This window comes from Telopea speciosissima, chromosome 11 (assembly GCF_018873765.1).
Source record: "Telopea speciosissima isolate NSW1024214 ecotype Mountain lineage chromosome 11, Tspe_v1, whole genome shotgun sequence".
In the NCBI taxonomy this organism is placed as follows: domain Eukaryota; kingdom Viridiplantae; phylum Streptophyta; class Magnoliopsida; order Proteales; family Proteaceae; genus Telopea; species Telopea speciosissima.
Genome location: NC_057926.1, coordinates 42,015,996 through 42,034,581, shown reverse-complemented (window position 1 = coordinate 42,034,581; position 18,586 = coordinate 42,015,996). Strand labels below are relative to the sequence as shown.

Sequence of the window (18,586 nt, the reverse complement as noted above, 5' to 3'; positions counted from 1 at the left end):
TATTGTTACTTGTGTTACTTGTTCAATTATTTGGTTATTGTTTTTAGGGAAAATTACATGATTAGCTAGCTACTTTTGGTTTTCATTTACAAAACTGTCCACTCTATGTTTAAGTTAACAAAAATAGACAAAAACAAGTTAAGGTTTACAAAACTGGACAAAATAGTGTCTCTCCCTCCCTCACTTACTTTTTTAGACATTTTTACCCCTTCCATTGCCTTCTCGTCCAGGTATCCTTGATAATCGCAGGGAAGGGAAGGGAGGGGCAGGTTTGGGTAGCACAGAATGGCGGTGGCGGGGACAGGGGTCGGTTGCAAGGAACGGAGGATGCTTGGACGAGAAGGCAATGACAGGGGTAAAAATGTCTAACAAAATAATTTTGGGAGGGAGAGGCACTATTTTGTCCAGTTTTGTAAACCTTAACTTGTTTTTATCTATTTTTGTTAACTCAAACATTGAGTGGCCATTTTTGTAAATGAAAACCCAAAAGTAGCTAATCATGTAATTTTCCCTTGTTTTTATCTATTGTGTCTCCCTTATTTCCCCTTTTATTCCCCCGAGTATTTTGTTACTGGTGTTCTTTCTTTGTGCCCTTCTTAGTATACATATTTTCAAACTCACTAAGAAGCTTTGTAAATTCTTATTGCAACTCATCCTATGAGTTTCCGTTATCTTGTTCAAGTCCATCATCATTAGAACACTTTAGACCTATAAAACAAAGGTTGCAGTCCTAAACATTGGAGTCATCTTCTGACACACTAACATCTAAGTCATTTGATGTTGCTAGTTAATATTGTCTTCCTCCTTTTCTGTTTTTCATTTGTTCTTTTGGAGATGCAATCTTCATCAATATGTCTTGATTTGTTACACTTGCAACACGGGGAAACCCTTTTTCTCTCGACCTAGGGTTTCCTTTTTGCTCAAGAGGATTTTTCATTATCCTCATTATCATACTTTTCACTATTCAATGAGACCTCTAAGACTAACTCATTTTTTTCTTTGACTCATTAGTTCTCCCAGTGATCATTATCATCATCTCATGGTTGATGAAAGATCCAACTGGTCTGAACTATGTAATGACTTGATCCCTAGTAAGGATATGTAGCCTCAGATTCAGGCAGTTATTCGTGGCATGACCTTTTTGATTGTGTAATGGCAAAACAAATCAGAATAGAACTTTTGCCTTGATAAATATTCTAATTGCTATAATCTGATTGCTAATCAATAAAATCTAATCATAGATAACTAGGTCTGGTCACTAGAGGAATTTTTTTCGTGTTTGATTCCCTGCTCGGTACAGTTGTTCAATTCCTCTCATAGTGAGGCGGAAATGGTGACTTAACCTCACTCGGGAAAGGGTTTATGTCGTCATTTTCGGCCCCCTATGAGAGCAACCGGACAACTGCACCGAGCAGGAAACCAGAGAAGACCGTCACCGGTTCGTGGTCACTTGATTTGAAGAGGTAAGAAGGAGGAAGAGAAGGAGTTATCCAATTTAAACGCTAGCCGCCAAGGAGCCTCGATACATCCAATATTCATCGGGCCAATCGTGGCAGCCACGTGTCACAGGCGACCGCTCCGTAACCAAGGGAAACGAACTGGGGTCCCAAAGACTCAGCGCGGCCTCGCACCCAGCGCGGCTCGCACCCAGCGCGGCTCGCACTAGGCGCGGCCTCGCACCAGCGCTGCCTACACCCAGCGCGGCCCGCACCCAGCGCGACTGCACCCAGCGCGGCTCGCACCAGCGCGCGCCTGCACCCATTCGTGGCCTGCACCCAGCGCGCTCGCACCCAGCGCTGCCTGCACCAGCGCGGCCGCACCCAGCGCGGCTCGCACCAGCGCGCCCGCACCCAGCGCTGCCACCACTCAGCGCAGCCTCACCAAGGCGCGCCACACCCGGCGCGGCCACACCCAGCGCGGCCTCCTCACCACGCGCCCTCCTCCCCCGCGGCCTCACCCAGCGCGGCCTCCTCACCCCGCGGCCTCTCGCCACGCCACGCGACCTCCTCACCCCGCGGCCTCACCCGAGCGCGCCTCCTCACCAGGGCGCGGCCTCACCACGGCGCTGCCTCACCCAGTGCGCCTCCTCTCCAGGGCGGCCTCACCCAGCGCGGCCTCACTCAGCGCGGCCACCACGTGGGCGCGCGCCTCACCTAGGCGCGGCTACACACCCGGGGCGCGGCTTGCACCCAGGCACACGATCGTGGCACCCGAGGTGGGGGCCACCCATCTATGACCCGATCGTATCGCCAAGACTCATGTCACTACCAGACTCTAGACCGCCGCTTAGAGGTCACGTCATCCGACGGATTCAAGCACCAAGGACGCCGTCACCACAGTATCTATCCACCAAGGATCCCGATGCCACCAGACACTCCCTCCCACAGGGAGATGGCCAATCGGATAGAGCCCCGCTACCCAGGGCCTCTATCCACTCAACGGCACACTCGCCATCAAACCGGGACTCTCCACACCGCCATACACCGCCATATGCTACTATAAAAGGCAAGGTACGCAACCCCATAAGGGGGATCGAATCTCATATCGAATAATCACTATTCATCTGCTTGCGCCAGGAGATCTAACTTTGGCATCGGAGAGCCCTAGGCCGACCACACCGGTTCTCTCTGTTGACCCCTTTGGTCCACTTGCAGTGTGACGGCACTCGCAGACCGCTCGACGATTTCTTGACGCAATGCATTGGCGCCTGCGTGCAGAACGACGCTAGCCATTACATCTACTAGCTCGCTTCCATACTCATTCAATGGCACGAAAGAAGACTACCACCACCAACAACGGAGTAAGGAATGGATCACCACCCCGCAGGGCTCTCGCCAGAGCCAACAACCAGGACCATGTCCCTCTCGGAGGAGGAGATCCCCTTAATGACCGGGTTGACCGGATCCGAGCCCCACAATGACGAGGCCGACCATGTGGTGGTGGAGGTGACATCCGACCCCAATGCTCCAGCCATCGTGGGTCGATCAACGACCGCAACAACAGATCCTCGATGAACAACGACTCTTGCGAGAATACCTGACGCAGCGTGCGACATCTCACCGTCGGAGGACTTCACCTCAGCAAGGGTGGAGTCCATACCTCAACAAGAGCCAAACCCTAGGAGATCATCTCCCAGGGCGCGAGATCGAGAGAGACTTGCGCGACAGCAACCCCCACTCCGCAGCCGGGGGAGCCTTCCCAAGATCCCAGAGAACAAGAGACCTCTCGCCACTGGTCGAACGTGGGAGGACGCCAACACCCGGGCGAGGGTGTCTAGCCCGCAGGGATCGATCCGGAGGTCCGTGTTCGACGGGACGACCGGAAGAAGGTCACATACCACGCACGGCCGGACCCACAGAGAAGAAAGCCCTCACCTTCACGACAGGTTCATCCCAAAGATGACCATTCACCATCCCGCCAACACTCAAGGCGGGAGGGGACATCCAGAGAGAACGTGAACGGGTCGCAGCGAACGTCCGGCTAGGCGTGGGGGCGGCAGACACGGACGAGGAGCTCGATCAAAGACTCCGCGACCTAGATGAGAAGTCGGAAGGGTTGAAGAAGCGCACCAAAGGCGAGACACACTCCATACCGGGACAACACCCCTTCTCGCAGAGATCATGTCGCGACACTACCTTCCGGTGTTTCGACTACCCACCTTGAACTCTACAGGGTACCACCGACCCTAATGACCACATCAACTACTTTAATGGCATGATGACGCTGTATGGGGGTCGGACGTGGTATCCTGTCGGGCATTCCCTCGTCCCTCAAGGGAGCAGCCACATCATGGTTCTCCAGTGCTACGACCGAGATCTATAGGCTCGCTCGCAGAGCTATGCGAACAGCTCGTCACCCGCTTCAAAGCCAGCAAGCGTAAGAAGACCACCGCAATCTCGAACGTGGTACGTAACCCTGGGAATCTCTCAGTGAGAGTACGTTACCAGTTTCACCAAGGAGTCCCTGAGGTACGAGACTTGGATGACCGGACACAAGATGCAGCCCTAGCAGGAGGTATTAGGGACTGGACTTGATCAAGGACCTAGCACGTCATGAGACCAGGACTATGAAAGAGCTTCGGAGCGATGCAACGAGTTTGCAAATATGGCCGAAGTATTACAAGCTAGAACAAAAATAATCGAGGCCAAGCCACAGACAACAAGAGGTCAAGACTCGATGACCGCAAAGAGGGTAAGAGGTCGAGGACAGAGCGCCGACAAGAGAAGAGCGACCGCCCATCTAGGAGGACAGACCGCCCGAGAGAAGTGAGAGGGCAAGCACCCCCGAGTTCACACCATCAACACCACCAGGTCCCGATACTCATGCAGATCCAAGACCGTGACCTACTCCAGGCCACGACCCATGCTAGCAGGGCGCAGAGAAGCGAAACCCTAACAAATATTGTCTCTTCCACAAAGAGAATGGGCACGACACGGAGGAGTGCTATCAATTGAAGAGAGAGATAGAACAACTGGTAAAAGCAGGAAGCTTGAACAAGTATGTGAAGGGGAGACGTGACAACCGCTCGGCCAAGGAGATAGAGGTCGCGACGAGACAGAGGGAACCGAGACGAGAAGAAAGAAGAACAGATCGAGAGAGACCGCCCGAGAAGGGAGAGATGCCACCGAACCTAGTGGCACCAAGGGACCTCCTATCCTCACCATATTTGGAGGACCAGGGCAAGAGTCCACCGTAAAAGCTAAAGCTCATGCCAGGTTCGTGGGAGTGGCAGAGAAGCCCAAGATAGCCAGGACCGAGGCGGTGATCTCCTTCTCGATGAAGACTGGAAGGACTAAACTTCCCGCATGAAGATGCCCTGGTAGTACAGTGGAGGTAGCCAATCGACTTGTACACAGTGGTACCGATAGACACAGGGCGTCTCGTTGACGTACTCTCCTTGGACGCCTATCGACGCTCGAGTTCGGGACGACCAGCTCAAACCAGAGCCCACTTATCTCCATGGATTCTCGTGTGCCACCGCCTCCATCGAGGTACCATAAAGCTACCCGTTACCTTCGGGTACACCTCGACAAGTAACCATCATGGTAAATTTTATGGTAGTCAAGTCCGTGGTGTCCTTCAACGGCCTCTTAGGGCGACCATCACTGACACCCTTAGAGGAGTCATATCACCACTTCACCTCAAGATGAAGTTCCCCACCGAGAACGGGTAGGCGAAGTCCGAGGAGATCGAAGAAGGCAAGGGAGTGCTACGCCACCTTCATGAAAAAGAATAATGGCAACACCCGTGGAGTGGCACTCGCCTAGAGAGCATGATCAGTGACCAGAGAGATGAGCCGACAGAGAGAAGGGGAAGGCCAGTGGAAGACCTCATCCCATGGCCACTCACCAGGATGACCCCTCCAAGGTCGCTGAGGTCGGCTCACCGCTAAGCAAGGAACAGAAGAAGAACTTGGACACCTCCTCCAAGCAAACATAGATGTCTTCGCATGGTCAACCTCCGACATGCCAGAATACCACGTTCCCATAGCGGAACACCGACTACACGTCGACCCAACCAGAAGCCCGTTCAACGGAGCGGCGTAACCGCCCCGACCGACAAGCAGCAATCAAGGAGGAGGTCGAGAAGTTAAGCCGATCAGGGTTCATCGAAAGGAGAAGTTCCCAACTGGCTCGCCAACGTGGTCATGGTACCAAAGCCAAATGGGAAGTGGAGGATGTGTGTCGACTACACCGACCGAACAAGGCATGCCCAAAAGATGAATACCCACGCCCAGGATCGACCCATCGGATCGACGCCACCGCGGCCATGAGATGCTGAGTTTCATGGACGCCTACTCCGGATACAACCAGATCCTCATGTGTGAGGATGATGAGTCTTACACCGCATTCGGATCGACAAAGAGAACTACTGCTACCACGTCATGCCATTCGGGTTAAAGAATGCAGGGGCCACCTATCGTAGGATGGTCAACAAGATGTTCGAGGAGCAGATCGGGCGCAACATGGAGGTATATGTGGATGACATGCTCGTGAAAAGCGTCCACGCCAGCCAACACTGACCGACCTAGAGGAAGCATTCACAAGATCGAGGAGGAACCGATGAAGCTAAACCTCGTGTGCAGCCGGCGTAACGTCGAAAAATTCCTGGGGTTCATGGTCTCACCGTGGAATAGAAGCCAACCCATCCAAGATCAAGGCCATCCAAGAGATGGCACCTCCTCGAACGGTCGAGAGAGGTGCAGAGGTTGAATGGAAGGGTCGCGCCCTTTCCAGGTTCGTGTCACGATCAGGTGATAAGTGCTTACCATTCTTCAAAACATTGAAGAACCTCCGAAGCCCTAAGGACTTCACATGGACGGAAGAGTGCCAAAAGGCGTTCGGAGAATTGAAGGAGTACCTAGAGAGCCCACCCTTGCTTGGGCGACCGGAACCTAACGAAGAGTTGAAGCTCTACACCGGCCGCCACCCTGTCGCGGTCAGCCAGATCGTCAAGGAAGAGGACAAAGTCCAGAGGCCCATCTACTACGCCACCATGTCCGATCGATGCAGACCAGGTACACTAGGATCGAGAAGGTAGCCTATGCATTGGTAATGGCAGCCGAAGCTACGACCATACTTCCAAGCCCATACCATCATAGTCCTCACGCACCTACCCCCAAGAAGATATCGCACAAGCCGGACGTCTCCCGGAGATTGATAGCATGGGCGGTGGAGTTAAGTGAGCATGACATCGAGGTTCCAACCGGACTGCCATCAAAGGCCAAGCCTTGGCAACTTCGTCGTTGAATGCACCTTACCGAGACAGAGCCGAAAAAAAAAAAAAGAAGAGAGAGAGCCAAGTGGCTACGGCCAAGAGGCCATGGCCAAAAGACCATGACCAAGGGGCCACGGGCAAAGGGTTATGGTCGTCATCAATGAACGCACCTATCAAAAGAGAGAGGCCAAGTGGCTACGGCCAAGAGGCCATGACCAAAAGACCATGACCAAGAGGCCACGGCCAAGAGGCCATGGCCAAAAGACCACGACCAAGAGGCCACGGCCAAAGGGCTATGGTCGTCACCTATCAAGAGAGAAAAAAAAAAAAAAAAAAAAAAAAAAATTTTTTTGGGTGCCATCCGTCAAAGGCCGCCCAAAAGCAAAGAAGAAAAGAGAGAAGAAAGAAAAATAAAAAGGGGGTCTTTGGCCATGGCCAAGGGCCACAATCGACAAACCATGGTAGAAGTTCAAGGTTCGAGGTTCGAGGTTCGAGGTTCGAGGTCCGAGGTCGGAAGTTCGAGATGGTTCGAGTTCTAAGGATCGAGAATGCAACGTTGATGCAATCGTCCGGGCTAGCCAATGATGAACTCGTAAACCTGGCCAATGCAAGTACGTGGAAATATTACATGAGCTAACATGCCGGAGAAGCAAGTTAATGAGATTGAGGAGGGCCTAGCTAGATGGACCCTATACTCAACTACCTACGGAGACGACGTCTTACCGAGACAAGGCCGAGGCAAGGAAGATCGGGATGAGAGCTGCAAAGTACACCGTCCTAGACGGGGTGTGTACAAGCGGGGCAACAGCACCACTACTCCGGTGCCTAGGACCCAAGGGGGCAGAGTACGCCCAGCCGAAGTCCATGAGGGGATATGTGGAAGCCACATGGGGGACGAGCCCTAGCCTACAAAATCCTCCGCCAAGGACTATACTCGGCCACGAATGCAAGAGGAGGCCATCCAATATGCCAAGAAGTGCGAGCAATGTCGGTTGTTCGCCCAGCACTCCCATCTACCCGCCACCAAGCGACATCAATCCTCAACCCCATACCTTTTGCCATGTGGGGATTCGACATCTTAGGCAACTTCACCGCAAGACCAGGAAACGTAAAGTACCGGTCATCACGATCGACTACTTCACCAAGTGGGTTGAAGCTAAACCCTTGGCCAAGATAACGGAGACAGAGATGGAGAAGTTCGTCCGCGAAGACGTCATCTACCGGTTCGGGTACCACGGATCCTCGTCTCTACCATGGAAAACAATTCAACAACCCCAAATTCCAAGCATTCCACACGGCTACAACATCGACTATCGGCTGTGTCGGTAGCATACCCACAGGCCAATGGTCGTGGGGAGGTCACCAAGAACGCCACGGAAGGAGTCAAGAAAAGGCCGAGAGGAGCCAAAGGCAAGTGGGTAGAAGAGCTACCCAACGTCCCGTGGGCATACCGAACTACAGACGGACGCCCACCGGAGAGAGCCCATTCCGCCTAGCATATGGCACTCAAGCATTGGCACCGATAGAGGTCTGCGCCATGTCCCATAGGGTTCTCGCACTTCAATGAACGCACCTATGTCGACAGATCGCGGCGAACCTGGACTTTATAGATGAGGTCCGAGAGAGAACACTACTAAGGAACGTCGCCTACCAAAGAACGCATCGCCGGGTACTATAATGCCAGGGTCAAGGAAAGGCTATTCCACCAGGGAGATTTAGTACTACGGAGGGCAAGTGCATCACATCCACGAAAGGTAGGGAAGTCACACCCAATCGGAAGGACCCTACATAGTCTCCAAGCGAGATACGCCCGGGACCTACCGCTTGAAGACTCCGGGGGCAAGAAGGTAGACCGTACCTAGAACTCACTATACTTGAAGAAGTACTATCGTGCAAAATAACAACAGGAGTTTGACACCACCAACAAGTAGAGTAGATGGCATTACGCTTTCAAGGATGAATTGAAAAAATTCGGGAATGCTCGGCTTCTTCTACTACTCAACGAGGCTTCGTGCCTAAGGCGGTATGCCAACACCGAGGCTTCGTGCCTAAGGCGGTATGCCAACACCGAGGCTTCGTGCCTAAGGCGGTATGCCAACACGAGGCTTCGTGCCTAAGGCGATATGCCAACATTGAGGCTTCGTGCCTAAGGCGGTATTGCCAACACTGAGGCTTCGTGCCTAAGGCGGTATGCCAACACGGAGGCTTCATGCCTAAGGCGATATGCCAACATCGAGGCCTCGTGCCTAAGGCGGTATGCCAACACCGAGGCTTCGTGCCTAAGGCGATATGCCAACATCGAGGCTTCGTGCCTAAGGCGGTATGCCAACATCGAGGCTTCGTGCCTAAGGCGGTATGCCAACACCGAGGCTTCGTGCCTAGGCGGTATGCCAACACCGAGGCTTCGTGCCTAAGGCGGTATGCCAACATCGAGGCTTCGTGCCTAAGGCGGTATGCCAACATCGAGGCTTCGTGCCTAAGGCGATATGCCAACATTGAGGCCTCGTGCCTAAGGCGGTATGCCAACACCGAGGCTTCGTGCCTAAGGCGATATGCCAACACCGAGGCTTCGTGCCTAAGGCGACATGCCAATATTGAGGCTTTATGCCTAAGGCGTTATGCCACCCCGAGGCTTCATGCCTAAGGCTTTATGCCACCACCGAGGCTTCATGCCTAAGGCGTTATGCCACCCCGAGGCTTCATGCCTAAGGCTTTATGCCACCACCGAGGCTTTATGCCTAAGGCGTTATGCCACCCCGAGGCTTCATGCCTAAGGCTTTATGCCACCATCGAGGCTTCATGCCTAAGGCGTTATGCCACCCCCGAGGCTTCATGCCTAAGGCTTTATGCCACCACCGAGGCTCTATGCCTAAGGCGTTATGCCACCCTTGAGGCTTCATGCCACTACCGAGGCTTTATGCCTAAGGCAACATGCCACCACCGAGGCTCTATGCCTAAGGCGTCATGCCACCACCGAGGCTTCATGCCAACACCGAGGCTTCATGCCTAAGGCGACATGCCACCACGGAGGCTTCAGGCCTAAGGCGTCATGCCACCACCGAGGCTGTATGCCTAAGGCGTCATGCCAACACGAGGCTCTACGCCTAAGGCGTTAACCCACCAAGGTCCAAGGATCACCAAGGCACGACGCCACTACCAAAATCCCATGACTATCAAGGGTCGAAGAGCATCAACGTGCAAACGATCACCAGGAGACAATGCAATCAATATCAAAGCGACAAGGATCAAATCATATCAACATCTACAGGAAAGAGTCAAGTACATACAAAAGCAAGCATCACAATCCAAAAGTTATCATCCAAAAAGTTAACATCTAGAAAGAACATCTATAAAATCGGGGGCATCTAGTGGAGGAGCACCTCGATCCGAGAAGGAGACATCATATCACCTCACGGATGAGCAACACTCTCCTCTGGTAAGACCGCACCCTCCTTTGTCACCACAACATCATCCTCGGGAGAGACACGAGCCACTATAGCGAGTCTCGGTAGCAACAGTAGTGACCTCGGAGAACCTTGAGAAGTCATAATCACGGGTCTTCTCCAGGATGCGAACCGCCAAGTCCGAAGAAGTCAAGACGCTAGGAATGAAAGCCAACTTACTCCTAAGGTCACCAACAGAATAGAAGCTCGGAGGCCCTACGACCCCTACTAAGGGGGAATCTCCAGAACATCCTCCTCCCCTTCACTAGCAACAGGGAAGGCAAAGAAGAAAAAGTATCGGCGGGGAAGAAGACTCCTCAAGGGATCCAACCACGACCGCATGGATCGGGGTCATTAGGGGATGACATGGATAAATAATGAAGCGGACTAGCTACTTGGTCGAGCAACGATCTCCCGGACAAGAAGCCAACAAGAAAAATGAAATGAAGACCACCCGCAAAGTATAAACAAGCAGATCCATCATAGACAAGAAGGAGAGTGGACAAACATGAGGGTCCATCACACCCACGCCGTGGCCACCATAGGCGCGGCCTCACACCCAGCACAGCCATCCCGTGCTCAGCCTCACACCCGCGCGGCGGCCACCCGAGACGCGCCTCACGCAGCGCGACCTCAAGCCCCATAAGCGGCCACATCCACAGCGCGGCCACCCAGGGCGTGGCCACACTAGCGCGGCCTCACCGAGGCACGACTTCACCACGGTCTCACCGAGGCGTAGCCACACCCGCAGCGGCCTCACCTAGGCACCGCCTATAAAAAATAAAAAAAAAAAAAAAAAAAAAAGAGAGCAAAAGAAAGAAAGGGGACCGATTTACCTCGAGACAAAAAGGTGACCGCGCGAAAGACAGTACACACGGCGACGACTTAGCCACACCACGAGGCACAATCAAGGGATAGAGGTCACAAGAGGCAAGGCACTCAAGCCAAGCACCACTCAAGCCTTCCAAGCAAACCAAGGCACCAAGATAACACAACCCAAACACAAGGACCCAAAATCAATCAAAGTGGACGATGCGGAGGTGACCCAAAAACAAGCACGGGGTGGGCACCAAAGAGAAGACAAAAGACAAAAAAGGGGAATTAAAGGAGAGCAAAAGGGGAGACAAGAAGTAAGAAAGAGAAATGAGAAGTGAAAGAAGAAGGGAGAGGAAGGAACATATACCTACAAAAAACAAAAAGAAAAAGTGTAGGAGGTAAGGTTTGAACCCCCAACCTCTCCTACCTCATTACTAGAGTTACGAGCAAGCCCCGCAAGGAAAGTCTGTTTGCAGCGGACCCCTCACTATGTAAAGGCATCTACTCTCTTGGACATCCTATCCCAAGAGAGTGGGGGCAAATGATACATCCAATATTCATCGGGCCAATCAGGCCGCGCACGTGTCACAGGGCGAACCCGCTCCGAACCAAGGAAGCGAACCAGGGTCCCAGCACCCAGCGCGGCCGCACCCAGCGCGGCCTGCACTAGGCGCGGCTGCACAGCGCGGCCTACACCAGCGCGGCCGCACCCAGCGCGACTGCACCCAGCGCTGCCTGCACCAGCGCGGCCTGCACCCAGCGTGGCCTGCACCCAGCGCGCGCTTGCACCAGCGCGGCTGCACCAGCGCTGCTTGCACCCAGCGGCTGCACCCAGCGCGGCCGCACCAGCGCGGCTGCACCCCAGCGGCCACCACTCAGCGCAGCCTCACCAAGGCGCGCCACACCCGGCGCGGCCACACCCGAGCGCGGCCTCCTCACCACGCGGCCTCCTCACCCCGCGGCCTCACCCGGCGCGGCCTCCTCACCCCGCGGCCTCCTCGCCACGCCACGCGACCTCCTCACCCCGCGGCCTCACCAGGCGCGGCCTCCTCACCACGGCGCGGCCTCACCCGAGCGCGGCCTCCTCTCCAGGGCGGCCTCACCCGGGGCGGCCTCACTCGGCGCGCGCCACCACGTGGCGCGGCCTCACCTAGGCGCGGCTACACACCCCGGGGCGCGGCTTGCACCCAGGCACGAGATCGTGGGCACCGAGGTGGGGGCCACCCATCTATGACCCGATCGTATCGCCAAGACTCATGTCACTACCAGGACTCTAGACCGCCGCTTAGAGGTCACGTCATCCGGACGGTTCAAGCACCAAGGACGCCGCTGTCACCACAGGTATCTATCCACCAAGGATCCCGATGCCACCAGACACTCCCTCCCACAGGGAGATGGCAATCGTGGATAGAGCCCCGTTACCCAGGGCCTCTATCCACTCAACAGGCACACTCGCCATCAAACCGGGACTCTCCACACCGCCATACACCGCCATATGCTACTATAAAAGGCAAGGTACGCAACCCCATAAGGGGGATCGAATCTCATCTTGAATAATCACTATTCATCCTGCTTGCGCCAGAGATCTAACTTTGGCATCGGAGAGCCCTAGGCCGGGACCACACCGGTTCTCTCTGTCTGGACCCCTTTGGTCCACTTGCAGGTGACGGCACTCGCAGGACCGCTCGACGATTTCTTGACGCAACAGAGCCCATCAAGAGATACTTTCTTTATTGTAACACTCATGAAATACTTTACCTTATTTCTTTTATTGTATTCATATTACAAGGTGATAAAAATATTAATATTAGAAAAAAAAAATATGGATAATGAACAAATGAAGGGATCTTTATCCTTAACAATTCCATGTTTAGCATGCATTTTCGGAATAGATTTTGGGTCCAGAACGCATTCTGAAACCCGATTCTTCTTTATTTTATATAATTTATTCCAAAAATAGATACCAAATATAACCTTAATGTACATGTTTTCATTATTTTATATAAATAACTTCAAGTAGTTAGGTTGGCATTTTGAATATTCTTCCATGCTTCTTACAAAGTGACCTCCTTGTTGAATATCCAACTGAATTTCACACTTTGTGGTTGCATCTTTTGGGCCCTCAGATCAGCTCGTTCTTGTAGCTTCCGAAGCCTGGGTGCCAACCCACAGACGAAATCCTGCGCTTGTTGGCCAGAGCTGCTCAAACCCTCCAGATTCTCCAGCTTCCACCTCCCAACCAAGAAATCCAATATATCTGCATAATCTCCGGCTGTGTAGACACCAAGCCTTTGTGCAACAGCAGAGAAATGGTGGAACAAATGTGGGTCTTGACCATCATACATCAAATGTGCAGGCATCGTGATGTTCTTTCGCATCATATCAGAGATCGCCAACATGGTATCCGTGGGATCCACCTCTAATAGCTTCTCCACCATCTTGATATAAGCATTCTCATGTCGCTTCTCGTCCGATGCTATTATACCGCATATACGTGCAAGCACCATATCACCATTCTCCTTCGCTAAACGAGCAGTGTTGCCGTGGGATATGAATGTTGCTCGCTCTTGGAATGATGTGTAAACGAATCCCAAGTATGGATTGTTTTCCAATCCAGTGTCCTGCAATATATGTTATTATTGTAATACACCATAAGAAACTCCAATAGTAACTCATCTTTTGGCATCTAAAAGCTTATTATGAAGGGTAGGCTCGGAACTTTACCATGCCGGCACCGATGAGGTACTGGATAGAGCGCTCGATCGTAGGCATGTTGACACGTCCGGACAAGTAAAGGTACGTCTTAAGAAGATCACCGTGCCGATTCTCTTCAGCGGTCCAACATCTGGTCCAAACAGACCAAGGGTCAGAGCTCGCCCCGGTCTCATCCTTAACCCCGTCGAACCGGTTTATCATGGACATGTATGTGGGGAGAGCCTCTTCAGTGATCATATCACCCACCAACACCACCAAGTAATCGTCAGGCAATCTAGAGGTTTGTTCGCGTAGGGCACGGACTTGGTCTATGAATGAATCGGACGGTTGGGTGGAATCCGGCAAGAAATCATGTGGTTGCCAGCATTTCTCTACTGGCTTTAGCATTGGGAGGATAGTTTCTGTGGCCCACTTATCAAGAGACCTGAACACCTCTACCTTCTCTGGTGGCATCGAGTGTGTTACTGTATCACATGGGCGTGGTGGCGATGCCACTGCCGAGATTGATTGTCGCCGGAATTTGGTAGCGGTTGCCGCCGGGGTTTTTACATGATAATGTGGCAGAATCCGGCAGTTTCCGGGGATGGAAAAGTGTTGTGGGTTGCAAATGCCCTGTGCTTGCTGCATTTTTTCTCCTTTGGACTAGTCTGTGTGTGTAGGTTTACAGCTTGGGAGATATTAGGGAGGGGGGACCCCGACCCTCAATTTATAGGACTCATTGGAGGAGAGAGAGAATTTTGACTACCTCTGTCTGCTTAATTTGAATTAGTCTTTGGTAATATCGAAGATTTGAATGCTTAAAAACATATTAAGTTGATATCTTAATTAAACTGTACACTTACCGGGAAATGGGGCTAAGTCAGTAAGTCTTGCCTTGCTTTGACTACCAATCTTTTATGTCTTTTGCGGTAGTCAGCAATGGAGAGCGATGCAGTAATGATCACGTGTGCGACAGTGCAGGTATCATCCATTGTCATGTTGGTGACGTAAAAAAAAAAAAAAACACCAAAACTTCAATAAAGCTTCTCATAGTTTTAAATTTTTAATATAAAGTAGAAAAACCTCTTTTTTGGTAAATAAGAAACGTAGAAAAACGTTTGAAATTAAAAATATTTGGTCTGATATTTGATTGGCCGACCTAAAGTTTTGGGATCAGCATGAGATTAGCATTTCAATAGTTTTAAATAAATGTCTGGGTATATAAGAGATTGTTGTCTGGTTGAATATAGCCAGCACTAGCACGAGGGCCAATAAGAGTGTATATAGGGGTATTAATGCATGTATGCGATCTTAATGTGTACCCATCATAGAATCTCGTTTATCTTTATTTAATGACATGGGTTGCCATTGTATACGAATCAATATCTTCCAAAACTTCTCGATATGATTAGGTGTATTGTCTTACCTTTTTTTTTTTTTTTTTAAACTCGAACCTTCTTTACTAAAAAAAGAAAACTAGGTGTATTGTTGTTGCATGTGATATATATATATATATATATATATATATATATATATATATATATATATATATATATATATATATATATATATATATATATGTGTTTTAGTAAACATGCATGTGCAAATGCACGTGTGGTCAAAAATGTGTGTGTGTGTGTGTGTGTGTGTATGTGTGTGTGTGTGTGTGTGTGTGTGAGAGAGAGAGAGAGAGAGAGAGAGAGAGGGAAATAGTAACTGGTCAATATTTGTGCATTCTAGCAATTATTCAACAAGGCCTACTAAAATATATGTGTTGAATCGTGAATTAGCTTGATTCAATGTCCATATTTACTTTGATAAAGTCTTCTACTAGCTCCATATTTACTTTGGACAATAGAGAGAAAGCTTACAAGCAGCATATTAACAAGGACGATCGTACAGATTGAGGTGCAGTTTATGGTTTTAGTTGCAACAATGGATGGAATCCTATTAACAAGGTAGCTATTCATTTTTACTTTGTAAGGACAATAGAAAGAAAGGTTACAAGCAGCATATTAACAAGGACTATAGTACAGATTGAGGTGGAGTTTATGGTTTTAGTTGCAACAATGGATGGAATCCTATTAACGAGGTAGCTATTCATTTTTACTTTGTAAGGACAATAGAGAGAAAGGTTACAAGCAGCTTATTAACAAGGACTATAGTACAGATTGAGGTGGAGTTTATGGTTTTAGTTGCAACAATGGATGGAATCCTATTAACTAGGTAGCTATCCACTTTTACTTTGTAAGGACAATAGAGAGAAAGCTTACAAACAGCATATTAACAAGGACTCTAGTATAGATTGAGGTGGAGTTTATGGTTTTAGTTGCAACAATGGATGGAATCCTATTAACGCGGTAGCTAGGAGTTTATGGTTTTAGTTGCAACAATGGATGGAATCCTATTAACGAGGTAGCTAGGAGTTTAGTGGTTTAGTTGCAACAATGGATGGAATCCTTTAGCGCAGCTAGGAGTTTATGGTTTTAGTTGCAACAATGGATGGAATCCTATTAACGAGGTAGCTAGGAGTTTATGGTTTTAGTTGCATGAATGGATGGAAGCCTATTAATGAGCATTGTCCTTTGCCATTGTAAATTGTTTATCAATTGACTATTTAGGAGTTCTAGCTGAGTTTGTCCTTACAGTCCTTGGATCGTTCTAAATCTAGATTCCTAGCCAGATTAACCAAAAGGAAGCCATCACTTTCACTTCAATTACTAAATCTACTTAAAAAAACCCATAAATAGTAGATCTGTAGCTACAGTTCAAGCAATGACTAACTGTTAAGGGGGAAAAAATTAATCAATTGTGAAATGCTAGAGGGTGGGCCTTGGTGCAACAATAAGGTTGCTCTATTGTGATCAAGTGGTCACAAGTTCAAGTTGTGAAAGCAGGGATAAGGCTGAGTACAATATGACCATCCCCAGACCCGTAGTGGTAGGAGCCTCGTGCACTAAGTATGTCTTTTTGTTAATAAATCATGAATGCTAATCCTTCTTCATTGGCCATGGATTTCTCCAACAAACAATGAAGCCAAGTGTGACCTATGTGAGACAAAGGAATAGAGAGAGGAAGAGACCGCGGGAGGAAGAGACTTGGATGAGGCAATGGATCTCTCTCTCTCTCTCTCTCTCTCTCTTACGTGGTGTACTTGGTTTCTAGAGAAATCTAAAAGAGGGAAGACAAAGATATCATTTTTACATTCACAAAATACCTAAAATGACCCATTGAAGATGCTTGTGATTGTTGGAAAAAGGAATTGTAGAGGTGCACTATTCTTCCTCTCCTCCTTCACTCTCTGTAAAGTATGTTTGAGTTATCTGTTTAGTTAAAAAATTATTTGATCACATCTGTCCAGATTTTCTCCAGAATTTAGTAACATGTTTTTATTCTTTTTCTTTTAATATAAAAAATTCTAAGAATTAAGTTTTAACTAGCCCGGATGGCAATTGAGGTTTGTAATTAACATGCTATAAAGGATAATAAGCTACACCAATATTGTTTTTTGCATGAATTTTCCATTTTCTTAACTGTCTAACAATGATATTCTACCATTTAGAAATAACAACCAATGCAAGAAAACAGCAAAAAAAAGTTTTTTTGATTTACCATAAGAACTTGCAGCCTTAACAGTTATTAGCTTCAACTTCGCAAAAGACATGATTGATAGTGATACAAGATGTAAGAAGGAAGTAATCAATCAATTTGTGTTAAATGTTTAAGGGACACTCCAACCTTTGAAATGACCAATAGCGTCCTCCAGATGGTACAATTTAGGTGCCAAGCTTTTTTCTTTTTTTTTTTTAAATAAAACCTCATGGAGGGTTCTTTTTATTTTATTTTTTGAAAAAATGGGGACTCAGTCCTAAAACATATTGGCAAAGGCAACAAGCCACTCGCTCATCCAAGAGAAAAATAAAAAAGATTACGGGGGATCTGTGAGGCGCACCGAGGTGGTTCTTGTCTATTCGATCGTTGGGGGATCTCAGCATATAAACCAGGCTAATCAAGCGCCACACGGGCCAAAAGTGCCTCCTCCTCTGGTGGAAAGCGAGATGGAAGTTTTTGCAACCCCACTTCTAACCCCTTTTCAATCTGATATTTTTCTAACGCCGCGTCCACCACCATAACACCAAGATTTGCATTCATATGACCCCGAGTTCTGCCAATAATTGGAGTTGCCATATGGAAACCCACACGACCACCTTGAAGAGCATTTCTACGTCCATCACGATTTTCCGACCCAACACCTGAGTTGCCAAGTTTTAATCAACAATAGTAGCTTTATCTCCATTAAAATTAGGTAAGCCTATATGATATTAAAGGGCAAATGTTCTCTATGCCGCAACGCAGCCTGCACCCAGACACATGGGCCCATCATTCAGGGGGGCAGGGTGGTCATTTCGCCCACCCCATGTGTCTTGGCACAGCCTGCACCCCGGCACAGAGAACATTTGGCCTAATAAAAAACATAGCTGCTAATTAATTAGTTTTTACATGGGTGAAGTTCTTTTGTATGTCTGTTTGGAAAAGGTCCATATCATTATTAGTGTGAGGGTAAGGCCACAATACCCCTACCCGAGCGCCTTGCCCGAGTGGGGGTAAGGCGGTCATTGCGCGTCTCACCGTGTTTAGGCAGCACGATCCTGTCGAGCAGCTCGGCAGTAGAGGATCTGGATCCATGTTTAAATACTATTGAGAGAGAGGGAGGGAAAGAGAGTTTTTACCCATAGGGGTAGAAATGTCACGAGCAGGTATTTGGACATTAGGAAAGCTAAAGATTTTTTTTCGTTTTTTTTTTTGTTAATATGCTGCCTTTCATCTAGACTATCATATTTGGAAGTTACCTTGTTCTTATGAAATGCATGAATAATGATTAATTCGTACGATTTTTTTTTTTTGGGAAATAGTTT

The 18,586-nt window shown here is 49.4% G+C and overlaps 1 protein-coding gene across 1 annotated transcript; it reads right to left on the bottom strand.

Moving 5' to 3' along the window:
* Positions 1 to 13,030: 13,030 nt before the first annotated feature.
* LOC122644633 (stearoyl-[acyl-carrier-protein] 9-desaturase 6, chloroplastic-like) lies at positions 13,031 to 14,318 on the bottom strand. The gene is made up of 2 exons (XM_043838015.1): positions 13,701 to 14,318; positions 13,031 to 13,597 (listed from the first exon to the last, which is right to left on the bottom strand). The coding sequence occupies exons 1-2, from the start codon at positions 14,316 to 14,318 to the stop codon at positions 13,031 to 13,033; spliced, it is 1,185 nt and encodes a 394-aa protein (XP_043693950.1).
* Positions 14,319 to 18,586: the final 4,268 nt, after the last annotated feature.